This window comes from Leptonychotes weddellii, chromosome 7 (assembly GCF_054177405.1).
Source record: "Leptonychotes weddellii isolate Sample4059 chromosome 7, ASM5417740v2, whole genome shotgun sequence".
Classification (NCBI taxonomy): Eukaryota; Metazoa; Chordata; class Mammalia; order Carnivora; family Phocidae; genus Leptonychotes; species Leptonychotes weddellii.
The window spans coordinates 77,642,434-77,660,572 of NC_138375.1; the positions used below are offsets into that span (position 1 = coordinate 77,642,434).

The 18,139-nt window shown below is 37.6% G+C and overlaps 1 protein-coding gene and 1 pseudogene across 3 annotated transcripts in view; both read right to left on the minus strand.

Annotated features, from left to right (window-relative positions):
* The window catches only part of LOC115943757 (uncharacterized), a 61,399-nt gene extending 44,964 nt beyond the window's left edge, over positions 1-16,435 (minus strand). For 2 of the 3 annotated variants that reach the window (XR_014147066.1, XM_081826578.1), the window contains exons 1-2: positions 15,814-16,435; positions 9,767-9,899 (exon numbers count right to left, since the gene is read on the minus strand). Coding sequence is in view for 2 of the 3 variants with exons in the window: in XM_081826578.1 (XP_081682704.1) it covers positions 9,767-9,899; positions 15,814-15,836 (156 nt within the window). In the remaining variant the exon portion in view is untranslated. The remainder of the gene's footprint in view (positions 1-9,766; positions 9,900-15,813) is intronic. The other variant, XM_081826579.1, reaches the window with a different exon arrangement.
* A 1,171-nt stretch (positions 16,436-17,606) lies between these two features.
* LOC102729665 (large ribosomal subunit protein eL36 pseudogene) lies at positions 17,607-17,993 on the minus strand (annotated as a pseudogene).
* Between the last annotated feature and the right edge of the window lie 146 nt (positions 17,994-18,139).

Genomic DNA, 18,139 nt, shown 5'->3' on the forward strand with positions numbered 1-18,139 from the left:
AACCCCCATGTGTCCACTAAGGCTTCCCTGCTGCTCCAGCACCTTCAAGTGCAAATGCTGTCTCTGTACTTTATTCTCTGTAGATTTTTCACTACTGAGATTACATTCTAAGCATCTAAGCTAAATTGCTCATTATTTGACCCCACCATTAAAAATACAACTTCCACGAGGGAAGGCAATTTGTCTCTTTCTTCTTACCACTAGATCCTAGATCCTTACCACTAGTGCCTAAAACAGTGGTTGGAACATACAGTGAAGTCAATAAATAGTGTGAAATGAATAAATTATTTAAATAATATTCACTCTGTACAGCTGAACATAAAACTCAGCTCTGATTCAAGAACTACTAAATAATTCACTCACAAAAAAATATTATTGGGCAATGGTGATTTTACTGAAGATTTTGTATGGGAAATGAAGAAAGGATTTATATTGGCACTCTTCATTAAAATTGCTCAACCTCCCTCATAACAACAGCAACAACAAAAATGCAAATTAAAACTTCACCAAGAAGCCTGACTTGTTAGAGCCTATGAAGAGTGAAGAGAACATCTGTAGGAAATGGAGGGAGGGAAGAGGAAAAAGGAAGGTATCTGGCACAAAGCCCAAGAAGATTGAGGAAAGTATTAATGTGGGAGAAGGGCAGTGAAGGGAGATGTGTTACATATACGGGGAATCATTAAATAAGTAAATATTTAAGGACAATGTGAAATAAGTTTCTCACTGTCACAGAAGGGAATGAAAAATATGGAAAGGGAGGTAACTAAAATGAATCATGTGGTATTAGATAAGAATTGAAGTTAGAGTATCAACCCATAGCTTTTAATAGAGAGAAAGAGAAAAAGGAAGGAAGGAAGGAAGGAAGGAAGGGAGGGAGCGAGGGAGGAAGAAAAAAGTGTTTGTTTATTAAGACAGTCCAGGAATAGAGACACCCCAATAGCAAGGAACACACCTAGCATCCATATCTTGGCTCCTAAATATCACACTCCACTAAAAGTTTCCTTGAAGAAATGGATGACTCCAGGTCTAGGACAAGCAAAGTACAACATGAGCCTGGAACATTTCTTTGGATCATAAAGCAAGAAGTGCTCACAGATGATGGAGATAAGTCAAAAGGACAGAGGAGCCAGCTTGAAGGAACACCCTCTGACCACATCTATGACAACCTGACCATGAAAATAAATAATGATAGTAACAGATTATGACCTATTAAATATAATAGAAACCATGAGTCCACAGTGATATTACTAAAGGAAACAAACTGATACACTGAAATCTTAACACTGAAGCTATATACATAGTTTCAAAGTACTTTATTAAACAATCATTACAAAAGGAAAAGACTACATTTACAGTGGAGAATTTTGGCAGCCAACAATTTAATGATCAGAATAAACATCATCAGTAATACAACAAATCAAAATTGTGAGTCACCTGATAGGTTGCAACAAGAAGAACACAACATTATTTCTGCCATATTCCTGCCAAATATGTATAATCTGAATTGAGTCCCAAAACAATGTCAGACAAACCCAAATTAAGAAATATTTTACAAAATATCTGTCCTATAATCTTCAAAAGTATCCAGATTATAAAAGTGAAAGAAGAGGAAGGAACCATTTCAAATCGATTTCAATCGCTAAAGAGGCCCAGCAGCTAAGCACAATACATGATTCTTGACTATATACTTTTGCTGTAAAGGATATACCAGGGATAATGGGCAAAACATGAATGGAATCTGAGAATTAGGTGATATTAATATATCAAAACTAATGCTCTGATATCGATGGTTTTATTTTGGTTATGCAGAAGAATGTGCTTGCTTGTAACATATACACCCTACAGTATTAGGGGTATAAGGACATGATGTTGCCAACCTATTCTTAAGTAGTTCAGGGAAGAAAACATTCTCTACACTTGCAACTTTTCCCTACATTTGAGATAGTCTGTATATTTTTTAAAAATTGAATTTAAACAACAACAAAAACTAGAGACCAAGATGCCATTTGTCTCCTCTCAGGTTTGTGGAAATGTAAAAGTTTGACAAAACACTGTGTTGGCAAAGCTTTGAGAAAAGGGGTACTTCTCTCTGTTGGGAGTATAAAATAGTACAACTGCTTTGGAGGGAAATGTAGTAATGTTTATCAAAATAACAACTGCATATATCTTGTCCAACAATACCACTACTGGGAATTTATTCTGTGAGTATGCATACACTAATGCAAAATAAGGTCTATATGAGTTTACGTGTTGCAATATTATTGTAAATGAAAACAATCAGAAATAACCCAATGTCCATGGATAGGTTAAATTAATTATTGTCCTATACCTTAATTTTTTTTTTCTCTGTACTACATATTTTGGATATCTTTCCTATCACTACATAGGGAGCTTTCTAAATCTTTTTCATTGTTCCACCGAATTCCATTTTATCTATGTACCATAATTAACTTAACATATTTATGGACATTGGGCCCCATAGAATAAGTTCTCAGTAATGGTATTGTTGGATAAGATACATGCAGTTGTTAAAAAAAAAAAAAGATATGTGCAGTTGTAATATTTTTTTTCTTTTTTTAAAAAAAGATTTTATTTATTTATTTGAGAAAGAGCTAGCATACAAGTAGGTGCAAGGGGCAAAGTGGGGAGGGGCAGAGGGAGAGGGAGAAGGAGATCCCCCACTGATCAGGAAGCCGAGATGTGGGGCTCGATTTCAAGATCCTGAGATCATGGCTTGAGCTAAAGGCAGACACTTAACCAACTAAGCTGCCCAGGTGCCCCTCTTTTCTTTTTTTTAAGTTTTATTTTAATTCCAGTTTGTTAACATACAGTGTTGTATTAGTTTCAGGTGTACAATATAGTAATTAAGTATTTCCATACATCACCATGTGCTTATCCCAAGTGCATTCATTATGCTCTTATTTTTTTCCCTTTGCTCATTTGTTTCTCAAATTCCATGCATGAGTGAGATCATGTGGTATTTGTTTTTCTCTGATTTATTTCACTTAGCATTATACTCTCTAGCTCCATCCATATCATTGCAAATGGCAAGATTTCATTCTTTTTATGTATATATGTATATATCTATATATACTTTATTCACCAAATGATAGATACTTGGGCTGCTTCCATATCTTGGCTATTGTAAATAATGCTACTTTAAACACAGGGGTTCATGTATCCCTATGAATTAAGAGTTTATTTAGTTGTTTATTGTTTATGTAAATACCCAATAATGTAATCACTGGATCATAGGGCAGTTCTATTCTTAACTTTCTGAGGAACCTCCATACTGTTTTCCAGAGTGGCTGCACCAGTTTGCATTCCCACTAACAGTGTAAGACGGTTTCTTTTTCTCCACATCCTTGCCAACACCTGTTGTTTCTTGTGTTGTTGATTTTAGCCATTCTGACAGGTGTGATGGGATACCTCATTGTAGTTTTGATTTGCATTTCCCTGATGATAAGTGATGATGAGCATCTTTTCATGTGTCTGCTGGCCATCTGGATGTCTTTTTGGATATGCAACTGTAATTCTGATAAACATTCCTACATTTCCCTCCTAAGGAGTTGTATCAATTTATACTCCAAACAGAAATAAATGAAAGTCCCTATTTTCTCAAAGCTTTACAAACACAGTGTATTGTCAAACTACCCCCAAGTAGTTTATCAAAGTATCTTTTCTACATATATACATTCTTTGCCCAAGAGGAACTCTGATGAATGGGATTACTTCCACCTCATGAGGTACTCATTTACTTATTAGTGGTGCCCCTCTGTTCACACACGTACCATTATCTACCCTTGTGACCTTCTCCTGCTCTTTATTTTGGTGGGTCCTGATATGCATGGGCCTCCATCCGTGTTATCTAATGCTGAACTAAGCAGCATCTATCTCTAAATAGGCAAAAGGCTCTGCCCAAATTTGGAGAAACATTTAAAACTAGTCAAAACTGAGGATTTTTGGCTCAAAGTCAAGATGAGAAGAATAAACAAACCCTGCCCAAATGGAATCTAGTTCTGATATATTTTCCTGCCTTTCTAATTAAAGCCAAATGTTCGAATATTTCCTAAATTACCTCTGAAATTCACTGCATTATTTTGCCTTTTAAAAGCAGATAAACTTATATTTACATTAATAGGCTTATTTTAACACATGCTCATTTTTCAGTTTGTCATGGGGTATCATGAATCTCCACTGTGGCCAGCCTGATAAGCTCTATTCTTCGATGGACTGATTGATAAATCTGCTGCCTGGGCCACACATTTACCAAAGAATTATGGGAGCCACAAGTGGTCAGAATACCCTCTCACACAACTTTTTGCCATGATTTTGCTCCCTGACAATGATACAAGGGAGCCAGGGAAAAGGATCCAGGATATTCATCATCAGTTAACATCAAGAGTACAAAAAGTGAAATCTTCTGACTTGACCATATTTCAAAATAATACAATCCCAGGGCGCCTGGGTGGCTCAGATGGTTAAGCGTCTGCCTTCGGCTCAGGTCATGATCTCAGGGTCCTGGGATCGAGTCCCGCATCGGGCTCCCTGCTCCTTGGGAGCCTGCTTCTCCCTCTGCCTCTCTCTCTCTCTCTCTCTCTGTCTCTCATGAATAAATAAATAAAATCTTTAAAAAAATAATAATAATAATACAATCCCAAACATTTCAGTAGTGTATTTCAGAATCCACTATAGGTATTATTCCATTTGATTTCTATAATTTGAGATGAATATAACTATTCCCATTCTTTAAGTCAGGAAATGAAAACTCAGAGATAATAACTGAATTTCCCCAGATCACACAGCTAGGAAGAAACAAGCCTATAAGGTACCTGAATTAGTCTAATCTTCAGTGATCTCAGAGTAAATCTCCATGATTATTAAGTTTAATAATTCTATCAGTAATGAATATTTCTAAATTCAAATGAGTTTAAAATTTTATGAGGCTATCTAATGCCTCGAGAACAGTGTCTACGAAGGTTGGGAATTCCAGAAAATAGGAGCTAAAAAGGTTAATTTATTCTGACAGAAGGATGATTAATACAAGGTAAGATTACCTATCTCTAATTAACCTAGTCCATTATTGAGTTCTTAACAAGAAGGATATGGATAGCAGAAATGTCACTCAGAAAGAATTCAGCTGAGAAAGTTTGAAGACAGTACTGCTCTGGGAATGATAATCATTATTATTTGTTTGCCATTGGGAATGCTTAAAATCATCTTCATATTTAAGCCAGAACCTAAAATACTTCTATATTCAAACCTCTGTTAAGGGGACTATGAGGCATAAGATTAACAAGTACATTTTAACATCTATTTAAATTTTTAAAAAATCTTTCAAAGGTTTTCTTAAAGGGAAATATGTTTATTGTTTTTAAATCAATGCCAATCCTGCTTATTATATTCAAAGCCTACTAATAAAAACAGTTAAACATTATTACTGAGTTATATTCTTGACTGACCAATGATTTAATAATAGGCCTAACTCCTCTCCCTCACTCTGACACCCATCTTATACCTGCCGTATTCCAACAGGAAATCAGACAAAACAACTATAATATTATTCACTAATAGTACTTCTGATGACCTTGGAAAATCAATGCTGCTCTAAACATACCTAACTTAAAATCTTAGGCACTGAAAAAATTTGGTTCGCCATATCCTGTGGGTTACTTTGTATTTTTTTTTCTTTTCATTACATAAGGCAAAGTCAAGTAAGAATGAAGAGTATCATTTACTTTAGTTTTGTGCTCTAATAATAGAATGTTGAATGGGACTTCTCTCTTTGTCTTAGAATTGGTTATTCTGGCTGAAAAATGATGATAAAATAGTATAAGGATTCCATACTTTTAAAGGCCTCTCTAGGCACCTGGGTGGCTCAGTCGGTTAAGCATCTGCCTTCGGCTCAGGTCATGATTCCAGTGTCCTGGGATCAGCCTGCATCAGGCTTCCTGCTCAGTGGGGAGCCTGCTTCTCCCCGTCCCTCTGCCTGCCGCTCCTCCCTGCTTGTGCTTGCTCGTGCTCTCTCAAATAAATAAAATCTAAAAAAATAAATAAATAAATGTAGGCCTCTCCAACCACTGGGGCCAAAAGCCTTCCTGGGGACTTATTCACAGGCAAAGGAACCACCTCTCCTATTCCCAACCAACATGTCAGCCCTAAGTGGGCAGAAAAGTACACCCCCTCAACCCACCCGAAGCCAAGTGAAGAGGGAGTTCCGGTGAAATACAGAATGTGAGTTCTCGCAAGGCAGAAAGATTGACAGCCTACTACTTAGCTAAATATTTATAGTCAGGGACCAAGAGACCAGCTTGAAGCTACCTTCAAAGTGCAGGGAGCCCCATGAGGGAATCTGACAGAGAACCTGACCTATGTCTTTTCTGGAGATTTTGAAGGAGAAGGACATGCTGGCTGAGCCCAGGAGAGAGGGACAAAACGAGACCATGTTATAGGGAATTTAAGAAAAACATGGAGGAAACTTCCAACTTGTTCCCAGTTTCCTGATCTATCAGAAGGTGCAGCGGAGGACCTCTGTGTTTGACTCAATACAAAGGAATATAGAGGACAGAGGGGAAAGTCCAACCCCTAGGGTTACCTGAAAGCTTGCTTCCTATGGGAGGTGGAATGTGGACCAAAGGCAGGACTAAAGGAAGACATGGGTGCCTCCTCTGCCATATCCTCAGAGAGGTGCCATATCCTCCAAGGTGAAGCTACACAATGCTAAAAACTGCAGAAAGTTATGAGGAGACTACCACATCCTCAGTGACCACCAGCAGCAACAGAGTCATGCACTTTCTTGTGGGCAGCAGTACTTCCTCCTCTCCAATAAGCAACCCCTGCCATTTCTCATATTCCTCTTCCCCAACAAAGGAGTTAGATGCTAGTAGAGGGAACTGAAAGGATTGTATTTCAATCAGATTTGAGACTGGATTTTTACAATGGAGTGAAATTAGTTTGGTTTTGCTTTTTTTTTTTTTTTTAACAACTGAAAGTGATGAGAAAGACGTGGAATATGCCCAAGAAATTGTCTTGGGAGATTTCTACAAAGCACTACTGAGAATTGTGACTGGAGAAAAATGAAAGCATTATTGTGTTAATATTTACCAAGTAGAGTCTACTCAATAAAACTGTTTACACTAAAATGCTGACTTTCTAAAGCAGGCTGGGAGGGGTTTGGGGGGGATAAAAGGGGCCACACATTGCCTCAAAAATAGTGGACAATGAAAAGAACAACAATAACAAAAAAAACAAGCCAATTCTTAAATGTAGGAATTAAGAAAGGAAATTTTAAAAGACTAAAAAAAATTCATATTTGACTTTATTATATAAGTTGAAGACACATACTTATTTACCTGTCTTTGTTAAAAGGAGACATTTTTAGGGGTACCTGGGTGGCTCAGTCAGTTGAGCATCTGACTCGGTTTTGGCTTCGGTCGTGATCTCTGGGTCACGATCTGGGGATTGTGGGATCGAGCCCAGGGTGCAACAGTGCTTGGCGTGAAGTCTGCTTGAGATTATTTCCCGTTCCCTCTCCTTCTGCTCCTCCCTCCCACCCCCCCCCCGTAAATAAATACATAAATAAAATCCTTAAAAAAAGAGAGACATTTTTAGTAAAACAAATCTTGGATTTGTATTAAGACCTTCAAGTTTTCAATGTACTGTTTTGAATTTTACCCTACAAGCAAAAGACCAAACTCTCTTTATTCACTTTCATATCCACAGTGTACACGACAGATCTGAACCATAGAAAATGTTCGTATCATGACTTTCAAATCGTTCTGATTAAGGATAGCTGGAAGAAAGACAGGCAAGGACAAAGGCCCCGCCCTAAGAGGAAACCACCCTTAGGAGGATTTTACACCCCCCCTGGACGGAGCCCTCCACCCTTTCCCACCTGATAGATGGATGACAAAAACCTGATTGGATGACAGGCTCCTGGAGAGTTAATCAGATTAAAACAGCCCGCCAACCAGCCCATAAAAACCCCAAGACTTAGAAATTCCAGTGGCAACCGTCTCAGGTCCCCTCCCTTTTCAGGAGATTTTTGTGCTATCACTTTACTGTCGTTCAATAAGCTTTGCTTTGTTGCTCACCTCTCTGTCTGGTCTACCTCTTCATTCCTCAAAGCAGTGTGACTAAGAACTGTGGGCACCGAAGGAAAAGAAATACTGTAACAATTCTATCACCCACCCACTTCTCCCTTTTGCTGTCTTATTATCACATTCATTGAAGATATGGGGGAGGGGAATAGTTTTAATTATTTTTACAAGGTACATGTATTATTTTTGTAAAAAAAATAAAAGCAAAAAAATGATTAGCATTCTATTCACCTTTCTCTCCATATGAAATTAAGCTTTATCCTACATAAATTTAATACCATACATGCAATCTACCAATGCTGAACATCTCCTGTTTTTGGCACCAAAAGCATCCATTCTCCTTCTCTTAACAGTACGCTTGTTTTCCTTTAGGAATTACTTCTAACCCATTTCATGCCTTCTTGGTAGAACCCTAATCTCCTGGCCAAGGAGGTGAACACAAGACCCAAGCCATTTAAACTAAGTTTTCTTCTTGGTATCTGAATCCTGAGCAGTAACACAAGAACAGATGATAGTAGAGCTGGAACTGATTCATTCCAGTACTGGTCACCTGAAGAGGTTTCCTAATACCCACAACATCAAAGCCACATGCTTCCTGTATTTCTAAGACATGATTGTTCAGCCTGACTTAATTCTGTGAGCTACTCAATATACTCATAACAAATCCTTCCCCTCCCTACCCCTATACAAATACCCTTAAATTAGAGTGGGTTTCTGATTGCTTGGGACCAAGTCACACAAGGACTTCGAGATAGGCCATTGACCCACCTACTATCTTTCTTCCAGACCCCTCCTCTCTTCCTTTCTTTTCTTAATAACTATTCATTTCGGGCGCCTGGGTGGCTCAGTCGTTAAGCATCTGCCTTTGGCTCAGGTCATGATCCCAGGGTCCTGGGATCCAGCCCCGCATCGGGTTCCCTACTCTATGGGAAGCCTGCTTCTCCCTCTCCCACTCCCCCTGCTTGTGTTCCTGCTCTTGCTGTCTCTCTCTCTGTCAAATAAATAAATAAAATCTTTAAAACAAAAATAATAACTACTCATTTCAATATTCAACATTCATTTCCTTCGCATCAACCTCTCTCTACCCAGTATCTTCAGCTTACTTGTGCCATTTAACTGCCTGATAGAAACTGCCTTCTCCACTCCTAGCACTGGTGCTTGCTGGAGAAAACACTGCAACCATTCAGGTGGGAGTCTCAACTCATTTTCAGTTTCAATTCTCAGATATTCCATAATACTCAGAAATTTGTGTTTGTTTTGTTTTTGCTCATTTCACTTTCTCATTCTCTACAGTGATTCAAAACCCTCTCTACTTTCCTCAAACCTCCAACTAAATCACTCCTTCTCAGCAATCTCTGCACAGAGAAACTAAAAGCCGTAAGATAGAAAGTCATTCCTCTTCCAGCCAGGAAATTCTCAAACTAACCTGTATTGAAGCCATTCCTCCTCCCATTCTATTGAAGTGGGAAGTTGGACTTTTCTCACACTTAAAATTAATCCTATCTCTTCTATATCTTTAAATTTGCCCTCAGATTGGCATCTGATCAAAAAAAGTCTTTCCTGAATGAGTGACCTTTTAGCTACCACCCTTTTTTTTCATTCACAACTAAACGGAAATAATCGCATATCTACCCTGCTGTGGAAGGAGTTAGAAGTGGGGAGCCCACCTGATACCACCTGGGTAGAAATGTCTCCACACAAAGGTCAGTACAGTGGCCAAGCCTGAGTAGGGTGAGGATCTGTTCACACAGAAGAGCAGTCTCGTATGGATGACACAGCCTGTACAGGGCGATAGTGCACCTACAGAGGAGAGAGGATAGCATTGGAAAGGAGAGGCTGATTACACACAGAAGGATTTGGAAAATAAGTAACCCAATTAGGCCAATGGGAGCCAGTTTTCTCAGCAGCAAGGAAGGGGGCTACTTATATGGAAAGGGAGAAAATTAGAATAAACCCTGAGGTGCTAGATTAAAACTCGTGCTACCACTATACATTCATGGTTTAATAGAGAGATGGATAGATGAAATGCAAATATCTGGACATTCATATATACAGGCATATATATCTTAGCTCTCTCCACTGAAAAACTTCAAAGTACCACACTCCAAAAGCAAAGAACACACCTAGTGCCCAGACTTCGTCTTCTAAATATTATTCTCCATTAAATGTTATTCTCCATTAAATGTTACTCAGGGCTAAAATGGCTAATTCCAGGGCTAGGGTAGAGAAAGTACAAGATGACCTTGTTCATATCTTATGCCAGAAAGAAACAAATAAAAAGTAATGGGGGGCACCTGAGTGGCTAAGTGGGTTATGCATCTGCCTTAGGCTCGGGTCATGATCCCAGGGTCCTAGAATCGAGCCCCATGTCAGGCTCTCAGCGGGGAGCCTGCTTCTCCCTGCTCCCCCTGCTTGTGCTCTCTTTCTGTCAAATAAATAAATAAAATCTTAAAAAAAAAAAAAAGTAATGGAGACGTGTCAAGAGAAAACATAAACCATCTGCAAAGGTCTTCCACTAGCTAAATTAGGAACAATCTGAATACCAAGATAAATGACAGTAAAGAATTAAGACCCATATTAATCACTATTACTATAAATAAATAAATGAGTAAATTGGAAGTTTAATGAGAAATGGGCTATTTGCAAAGTCTTAGAGAACTTCCCTACAAAATACTTACTAATTACCAACAGAGAACAAAAAAACTAAATAGCTGAGAATCCTAAGAGACACATCCTTAATCAAGTGAGCATTAGTAATGGGACAAATCAAAACTCTGTGTCATCTGATAGGATTCAATGAGGAGAAAACAGCATCACTTTTGAGGTATTCCTCTCAAACTCTATTAATTCAGTCTTTTTCAAATGAACGAAAGAACACAGTGACCATTTTTGCAACTCTCTTAAGAATAGTACATAATTAAAACCATTCCAGGTGTATTGAAAGAAGTTAATTTTTTCATACAACAGATGCCCTACTCTCTGTAGTTGGAAAAGGCCCAGAGGTACATTCTAGAAAATAACTGGTCTGTAATCTTCAAAATGTCAAGGTCACTGAAGACTAGAAAAAATTTTATTGCTGCCTCCTACTGAAAGAGACTAAAAGAGACTAAAGAGGTATTACAACTATATCCAACAAGTGACTCTTAACTATATCCTTCTGTTTTAAAGGACAGGATTGAGGTAAGTGGCAAACTTGATTGGGATTTGAGAATCAGATAGAAGTAATGTATAACATCATTGATTTTTATGGTTGTATTATAGTTAAGCAGGCAAAATGTCCCTACTGATAGGAAATACATAGTAAAGTATTTGGGAGTGGTGGAGCATCATACTGGCAAGTTACTTTCAAATGGTTTTGGAAAAAAAATGGTCTGTGTACTGTGCCTGCAAATTTTCTATACATTTTTTATTGTTTCAAAATTTTAAAAATCAATAAAATTAAAAATGAACAAATATAAAACTGAACAAAAGTAAATTCATCATCATCCTCACTCCTCCCCATATTCTTCATCTCAGTGAATGGCTCCACCATTCACTCAAGTTGTTAATCCAGAAATCCAGTGTCATCCTTGACTTCCCTTCCCTCCACTACAATATACATCCAATTAATATGTCTCCCTCTGTACCCATATCCAATTACACACCAAGTTCTAATGATTCTACATCCTAAATATCACTTGAACTTAAGCCATTTCCCTTTAGTCTAATACTATCCAATTCTGGCCACCATCATCACTATCCTGTGTTACTGAAACAGCCTCTTAAAATAATCTACAGGTTTCCTCCAACCATTTTCCACTATCAGTCTCAGTATTCCAAAACATAAACCTGTTCATGTTATTCCTTATAAAATCCTTCAGTGTTCTTGAAGGCTTCTAGAATGAAGACCAAACTCCTTATACTGCCACACATTCTGGTTTGCCCAGGATGGTTGTTTATTTCTGTTGTACAAACATGGTTAATATTGGCCTCCCTTTCAGGCTCAGTAGTGTCCCAACTAGGACAATGAATCTTATGTTCTGTTTACTTCACTAGATTGATCCTGACTTCCCTCTCATTTCTAGTGAATCTTAACTCTTCTGGGAAGGGTCTGCCTGAGCACTGGATCAGGATTTAATACCTTTGCTAGATGCTTCCTAACACTATGCTAGTCCTATTTGTAACATATATCTATTGCACACATGTCTTCATTGTAACTATTTGCTTATATTCCCCCTTAAACAGTAAACTCTGTAAAAGTAACTTTGCCACTTGGGGTGTGACCTTGAGGAAGCTACAAGACCTAAGCCTCAATTTCCCCATCTTAAGAGAAGATAATTGCTTTATTGTTATGATCAAATGATATAAAGCAAGTAAAGGCTTAGCCCACCATATTCATCATTTTATGTTTTAAGAATTTTGTAAATAGTTGAAAGCATTTTTTTCCTCTAGAGCTCCTTAAAATTGTCTTCTTTTCATAGCCAATCTTCTGATTTTTTTTTATGTACCCTACTTATCAGAGATAAAGACTGTCTCTTCTTAACACAAATATCACAAGTCTCTTCATAATAATTGTTTTTCATTTTATTTATTTGCTTTTTTAAAAACAAACATGTTCTAACAGGAAGTTATCTTCTGAGAAATGAGATAATACCAGAAACTACTAGCACTGCTCAGGTATGGAATATTTCTTTCCTCTCTGTCCTAGTGAGTAAACATGTATCAGTCCCCACAGCAAATTCTACATATATACTGTATGATAATATAGTATATTTGTAAGAAAATATGCTTTTAAAATATTATAAAACAATGAGCGCCAAATACATAAATTTGTGGAAAACAATGTTTCTATCATTTAAATAGTTGTTTATTAATAACTAAACATTGTTTGGGGGAAAAAAAACCCTATTGTAAAAAAGAAAAACAATTTAATTAATGGGCCCTACAATGACAGATTGGACACTGTACACAATACACTTAAAGTTCTTTTGAGCCCCATAATTGTGAAGAAACATACGTGGGTATTTTCCAGCTCTCTTAAAAATTGTCTTTCTAAATTTTAAACTAAAAATTCTGGCTGCCAGATGTAAAAATTTAGAATTACGTGATTGTACATTTCTACTCACTGACCACCCACTGTCTCTAAATTTAACTATCATATTTTACCTTTGTTAATTGTACTATTTTATCATTGAGCTCCTTTATTTAGTAAAATATCTAAGATAAGACATTAAATACATCCCTAGGAGGAAAATTAATTTACCAGTTGAGAAGTTAAATTTATACAAACAAATTTAATCCACAGCAACTTAAAAAATAAAACAAACAAGCAAAGGGGAAAAAAAAAAGAGAGAGAGAGAGACAAACCAAGAAACAGACTCTTAACTATAGAGAACAAACTGAGGGTTACCAGAGGGAAGGTGGGGGGATGGGTGAGATAGGTGATGGGGACAAAGGAGTGCACTTCTCATGAGGAGCACCCAGTGATGTATGGAAGTGATGAATCACTATATTGTACATCTGAAACGAATATAACCCTGTATGTTAACCAACTGGAATTTAAATAAAAACTTTAAAAAAATGTAATCCACAGCTTTCTGCTTTCTTGCAAGAATCCAGAATATTTAATCACATTTTCATTCATAAATCCACAAAATTTTGTTTCTCCACAGCAAATATTATAGTATTTTCCATCTAATTATTTTGCTGTTTTTAAAAACAAAAGTATATTTGAAAATATATCCAAATCATTTTTAAATAATATAGATTTTTAGTGACCAGGTTTTCACATACCCAACTGTCAAATTTACCAAATTTATAAATGAAAAAGTGTTTGTCTTCAGAAAATCTTTTAGTGATTTTAATTTCTTTTTTTTAAAGATTTTATTTGTTTATTTGACAGAGAGAGACACAGCAAGAGAGGGAACACAAGCGGAGGAGTGGGAGAGGGAGAAGCAGGCTTCCCGTTGAGCAGGGAGCCCGATGCGGGTCTCCATCCCAGGACCTTGAGATCATGACCTGAGCTGAAGGCAGACGCTTAATGACTCAGCCACCCAGGCACCCCTAGTGACTTTAATTTCTAAGACAGACATCACCTACATATAATCTCCATATATATACAGCAAATAAAGTATTACAAAATCAAGATCTTTGAAAGAAACCTTTCTATGACCCACTTGCAAATCTGTTCAGAATAATTTTATTAAATGTCAGCTGTGTTGGGGCGCCTGGGTGGCTCAGGTGGATCAAGCCCCGCATCCAGAAGGGAGCCTGCTTCTTCCTCTCTGCCACTCCCCCTGCTTGTGCTCTCTCTCTGTCAAATAAATAAATAAAATCTTAAAAATAAATAAATAAATAAATAAATAAATGTCAGCTGTGGAACTATGTTAAAAATATAGAAAGCAATATTGCAAGATTCATTTAACTTCCCCAAATTCTTACAGTCAGGTATTTTGCTCTCTGCTATGGCGTACAATAGCATTTTTCCTAAGCAATCAAAATTCGTTCATTAGTTGTAAATAATGTACCAAGTATAAGTACAAAAATACTGAAAGGTGATATATCTATTTTTAATATGATTATTACTTTAAAACCATAAAACTTTACTTTAGCAAATGCAGTAATCTCTATTTATTTCAACGGGGATTGGACAATACAACATGATGATGACCTTGAGGCAATCAGCACACATTTATAAAATGATGGTTTGAACTTATATTTTATTTTTAATTCATCAGTCTCATGTGCTTTCATGTGGGTATCTGGAAAAATTTCCCATAAGATTCCACAATCTTGTAACGGAAAATTGTTTAAAGATCATATTCCTTTATCAATTCATCACATATCAATAAACATTTACTGAGTGTGTATTATGTGCCAGGCACTATGCTAAGTATTGGAGATATAACAATTATTAACACTTGAGCCCTAGATAAGACATAAAGAATACCCCTGAGAGGTTTGGAATATTATGGAAGAGAGAGTAAAACAAACCAAATAACATATTGTTAAGAAATAGGGTTTTCAAAAGGTGCTCCGAACAAGGAAGAGAAGCATATAATCCAAACTAGGGGAGGGAAGCATGGTTACAGAAGCCTTCTTGGAGGCTTATTGATAAATAAGCCTACTGCCTTGCTTTCAGCATGGCCTACTGATTAAGAGCATAGGTTCAAATCCCAGTATCATCTGTTACTAGCTGTATGAGTTTGGGCAAGTTACTTCATCATTCCAAGCTTGTTTCCTCATTTATAAGATGGATATGACAGCATTTACCTCACAGTGCTGTGAAGAGGACCAAATAAGATAATGAGTAGAAAGCACAATCAATGGCTGCCATAAAATATGCTAGTATTCTGGTTGTTAGAAAGATGACCTCTTTCTCTCTCTCACACACACACACCCCACTTAGCATACAAGCTGGAGGTTTCTGGATTTCTTGGCCAATGTATGTCCTATATACCTGTAAAAGAAACACCTCCATCTCACCAACCCTGCCCCCCCCCCCATTTTCTGTTATCAGCCAGGCTTTCTGATCCCCTGAAAAGTCTCCTTGACTAGCTTTTCATTATCAGACATGCCTGTGCCATGTCCACTCTCTGAACGTGAGCCTGACCACTGGGAAATCTCTGGACTGCCTACCATAACTCTCCTGTCATCCTTCTCTGCCCCCATATCCATCAGGAGACAGAGCTCTTGCCCTTCACCCTCACACTGCTCTCTGATGGGTCTTTCTTACCAATATTTTGGTGATTTTTCCATAGTTCACTTAACCAGCTTTGTCCTCTAATGACTGGCCACCACTGTCTCCAAGCCAGCAGCCAACACTTCCTTTCATTTCATTTCCTTTGGAGTGAACATCACTGCAGAGACAGACTGAAAAAAACAATGTGATTAGAACACAAAATCATTGAGGTTCATGAAGATGAGAAAGGGTAGCACTAGAAACAAAAAGAGTATGGTCTTGTGTTCTTTCCCACATTATCCTCTTTAGGATCATGACTCTATTTTACAATCATTCTTTCCCTTCAACAATCTCCCACTGGCCACTTATCTATCAAGTGACTCTCTCTAAAAGGTTCTTCTCTCCTTCCTCTTCATTTCCAGAAAGACCTAAGAGAGGGGGCCAGGCTCAGTTCAATTTCTTCTTATACATTCACCTTTCTGAGGACTTCGACCAGGTTTCACCAAAACAGATCCAAATGAGAGCAAAAGATGAGAATAAATGTAAAATTAAAGTTAAAAGGATTCCCCCTATTCAAGGGGGGGCTCTCTGGTAGAAATAAGGTGTTCCCTTGTAATAAGAGCATAAAAGTTTGATTTAAATATTAAAATTATTATATAAAATGCAATCTACTCTGGCTTCCAAATTTTGCCTTTAACCCATACCTTACAAAATTATTTTGGCTTTATCAAAGCATTACTCCTACTTTCTAAAGACCAAGACAGACTATATTATTTCAATTTGTAAATTATTCATGATTTAATTCTGTTCCTTACTTCAGACACTTGGCTTTGTGCATCTTTATAACAGCATGTGTACCTCATGTCTACAAAATGCTTCATATGTTTCAAAGTCTAAAATATTAAAGCAGTCATACTCTCTACAGCAAAATAATTTCAAATCCATACATGACTACAAAAATCAATTATCAATGGATTATATCAATTACATATCAATTTGGGGCAGAAAATTTCAGTTGCCTCATGTTTCCACTGAAATGTATTGATTTAAGTAGTTTATGCATGAACTAAAAAAAAAATGTTCATGTTGCAAAAACAAAAAATATAAAACCAATTGTGGATTAGCCGCATGTGAATTTACTAAGTCACAGATTAAATGTGTGATTTCAAAGTTTAGCTATCATCTAACCTGTTTCCTGACCCTGAAACAAAAGGTCATTTGAAACTCAGAATTCTGGAGGCAGTGAGTCTCCAGCAAAATTTTAAACTTAAATTGCCCCTCCTTCTTACAGATTTTCCCAACAAACCCTTCTCTCATCATAGCTACTTCTTCAAAGCGGTAGCAAGTAAAATTCCTCAACAACAGGAAAAATAGTAACATGAAAACTGAGCTGCTTCAGATGAATGACAAGCAATAATTCTCTTTTACAGTTTTTAAGTTATGATAGCATAAGTATAATAATTAACAACAATAAATAAAACTAACTTTACATAGCAGACCCTTGGAAAATGCTTCCATTAAACAGTACTGAAAAAATAGTGACAGTAAACAACAAGTTTGGGGGTTTTTTTTTTGTTTGCTTTTTAGAGAGAGAGAAGTGGGGCAGAGGGGCAGAGAGAGGGAGACAGAGAATCTTAAACAGACTCCACACCCAGCACGGAGCCAGATGCCGGGCTCAAACTCACGACCCTCAGATCATGACCTTAGCCAAAATCAAGAGTCAGACACTTAACCGACTGAGCCACCCAGGCACCCCAAGTTTTGGGTTTTATTTTTATTTATTTATTTATTTATTTATTTATTTATTTTATTTATTTTATTTTTTTCCCAAAAAGGCTTTATTACATGGTGGCGGGGGGGTGGTTCAGTCCTTCTTGGCTGCCGCTTTCCTCATGGCGGCCAGGACGTTGCTCAGCTCCTCTCTCTTCCTCTTGGCGCGGATGTGTGTCCCCACCCTTTTCTTGATGAACTTGAGGGCACGCTTGTCCTTGGAGACCTTGAGCAGCTCCATGGCCCGCTGCTTGTAGGGGGCGAAGCCGCACACCTCTCGGATCATGTCCCGCACGAACTTGGTGTGCTTGGTGAGGCGCCCGCGGCGGTGGCTGTGCCTCGGCTTGCTCACGTTCTTAGTCACCTTGTGGCCATTGTTGAGGCCCACGGCCATAGAGTAGCGCAGAGCCATGGCTGCTACTCCTCAATGGCTCCCGCGGCGGAAGGTATTTATTTATTTTTTAATTTTATTATGTTATGTTAGTCACCATACATCTTTGGTTTTTGATGTGGTGATCCACGATCCATTGTTTTCGTATAACACCCATTGCTCCATGCAGTATGTGCCCTCCTTAATACCCATCACCGGGCTAACCAATCCCCCCTCCCC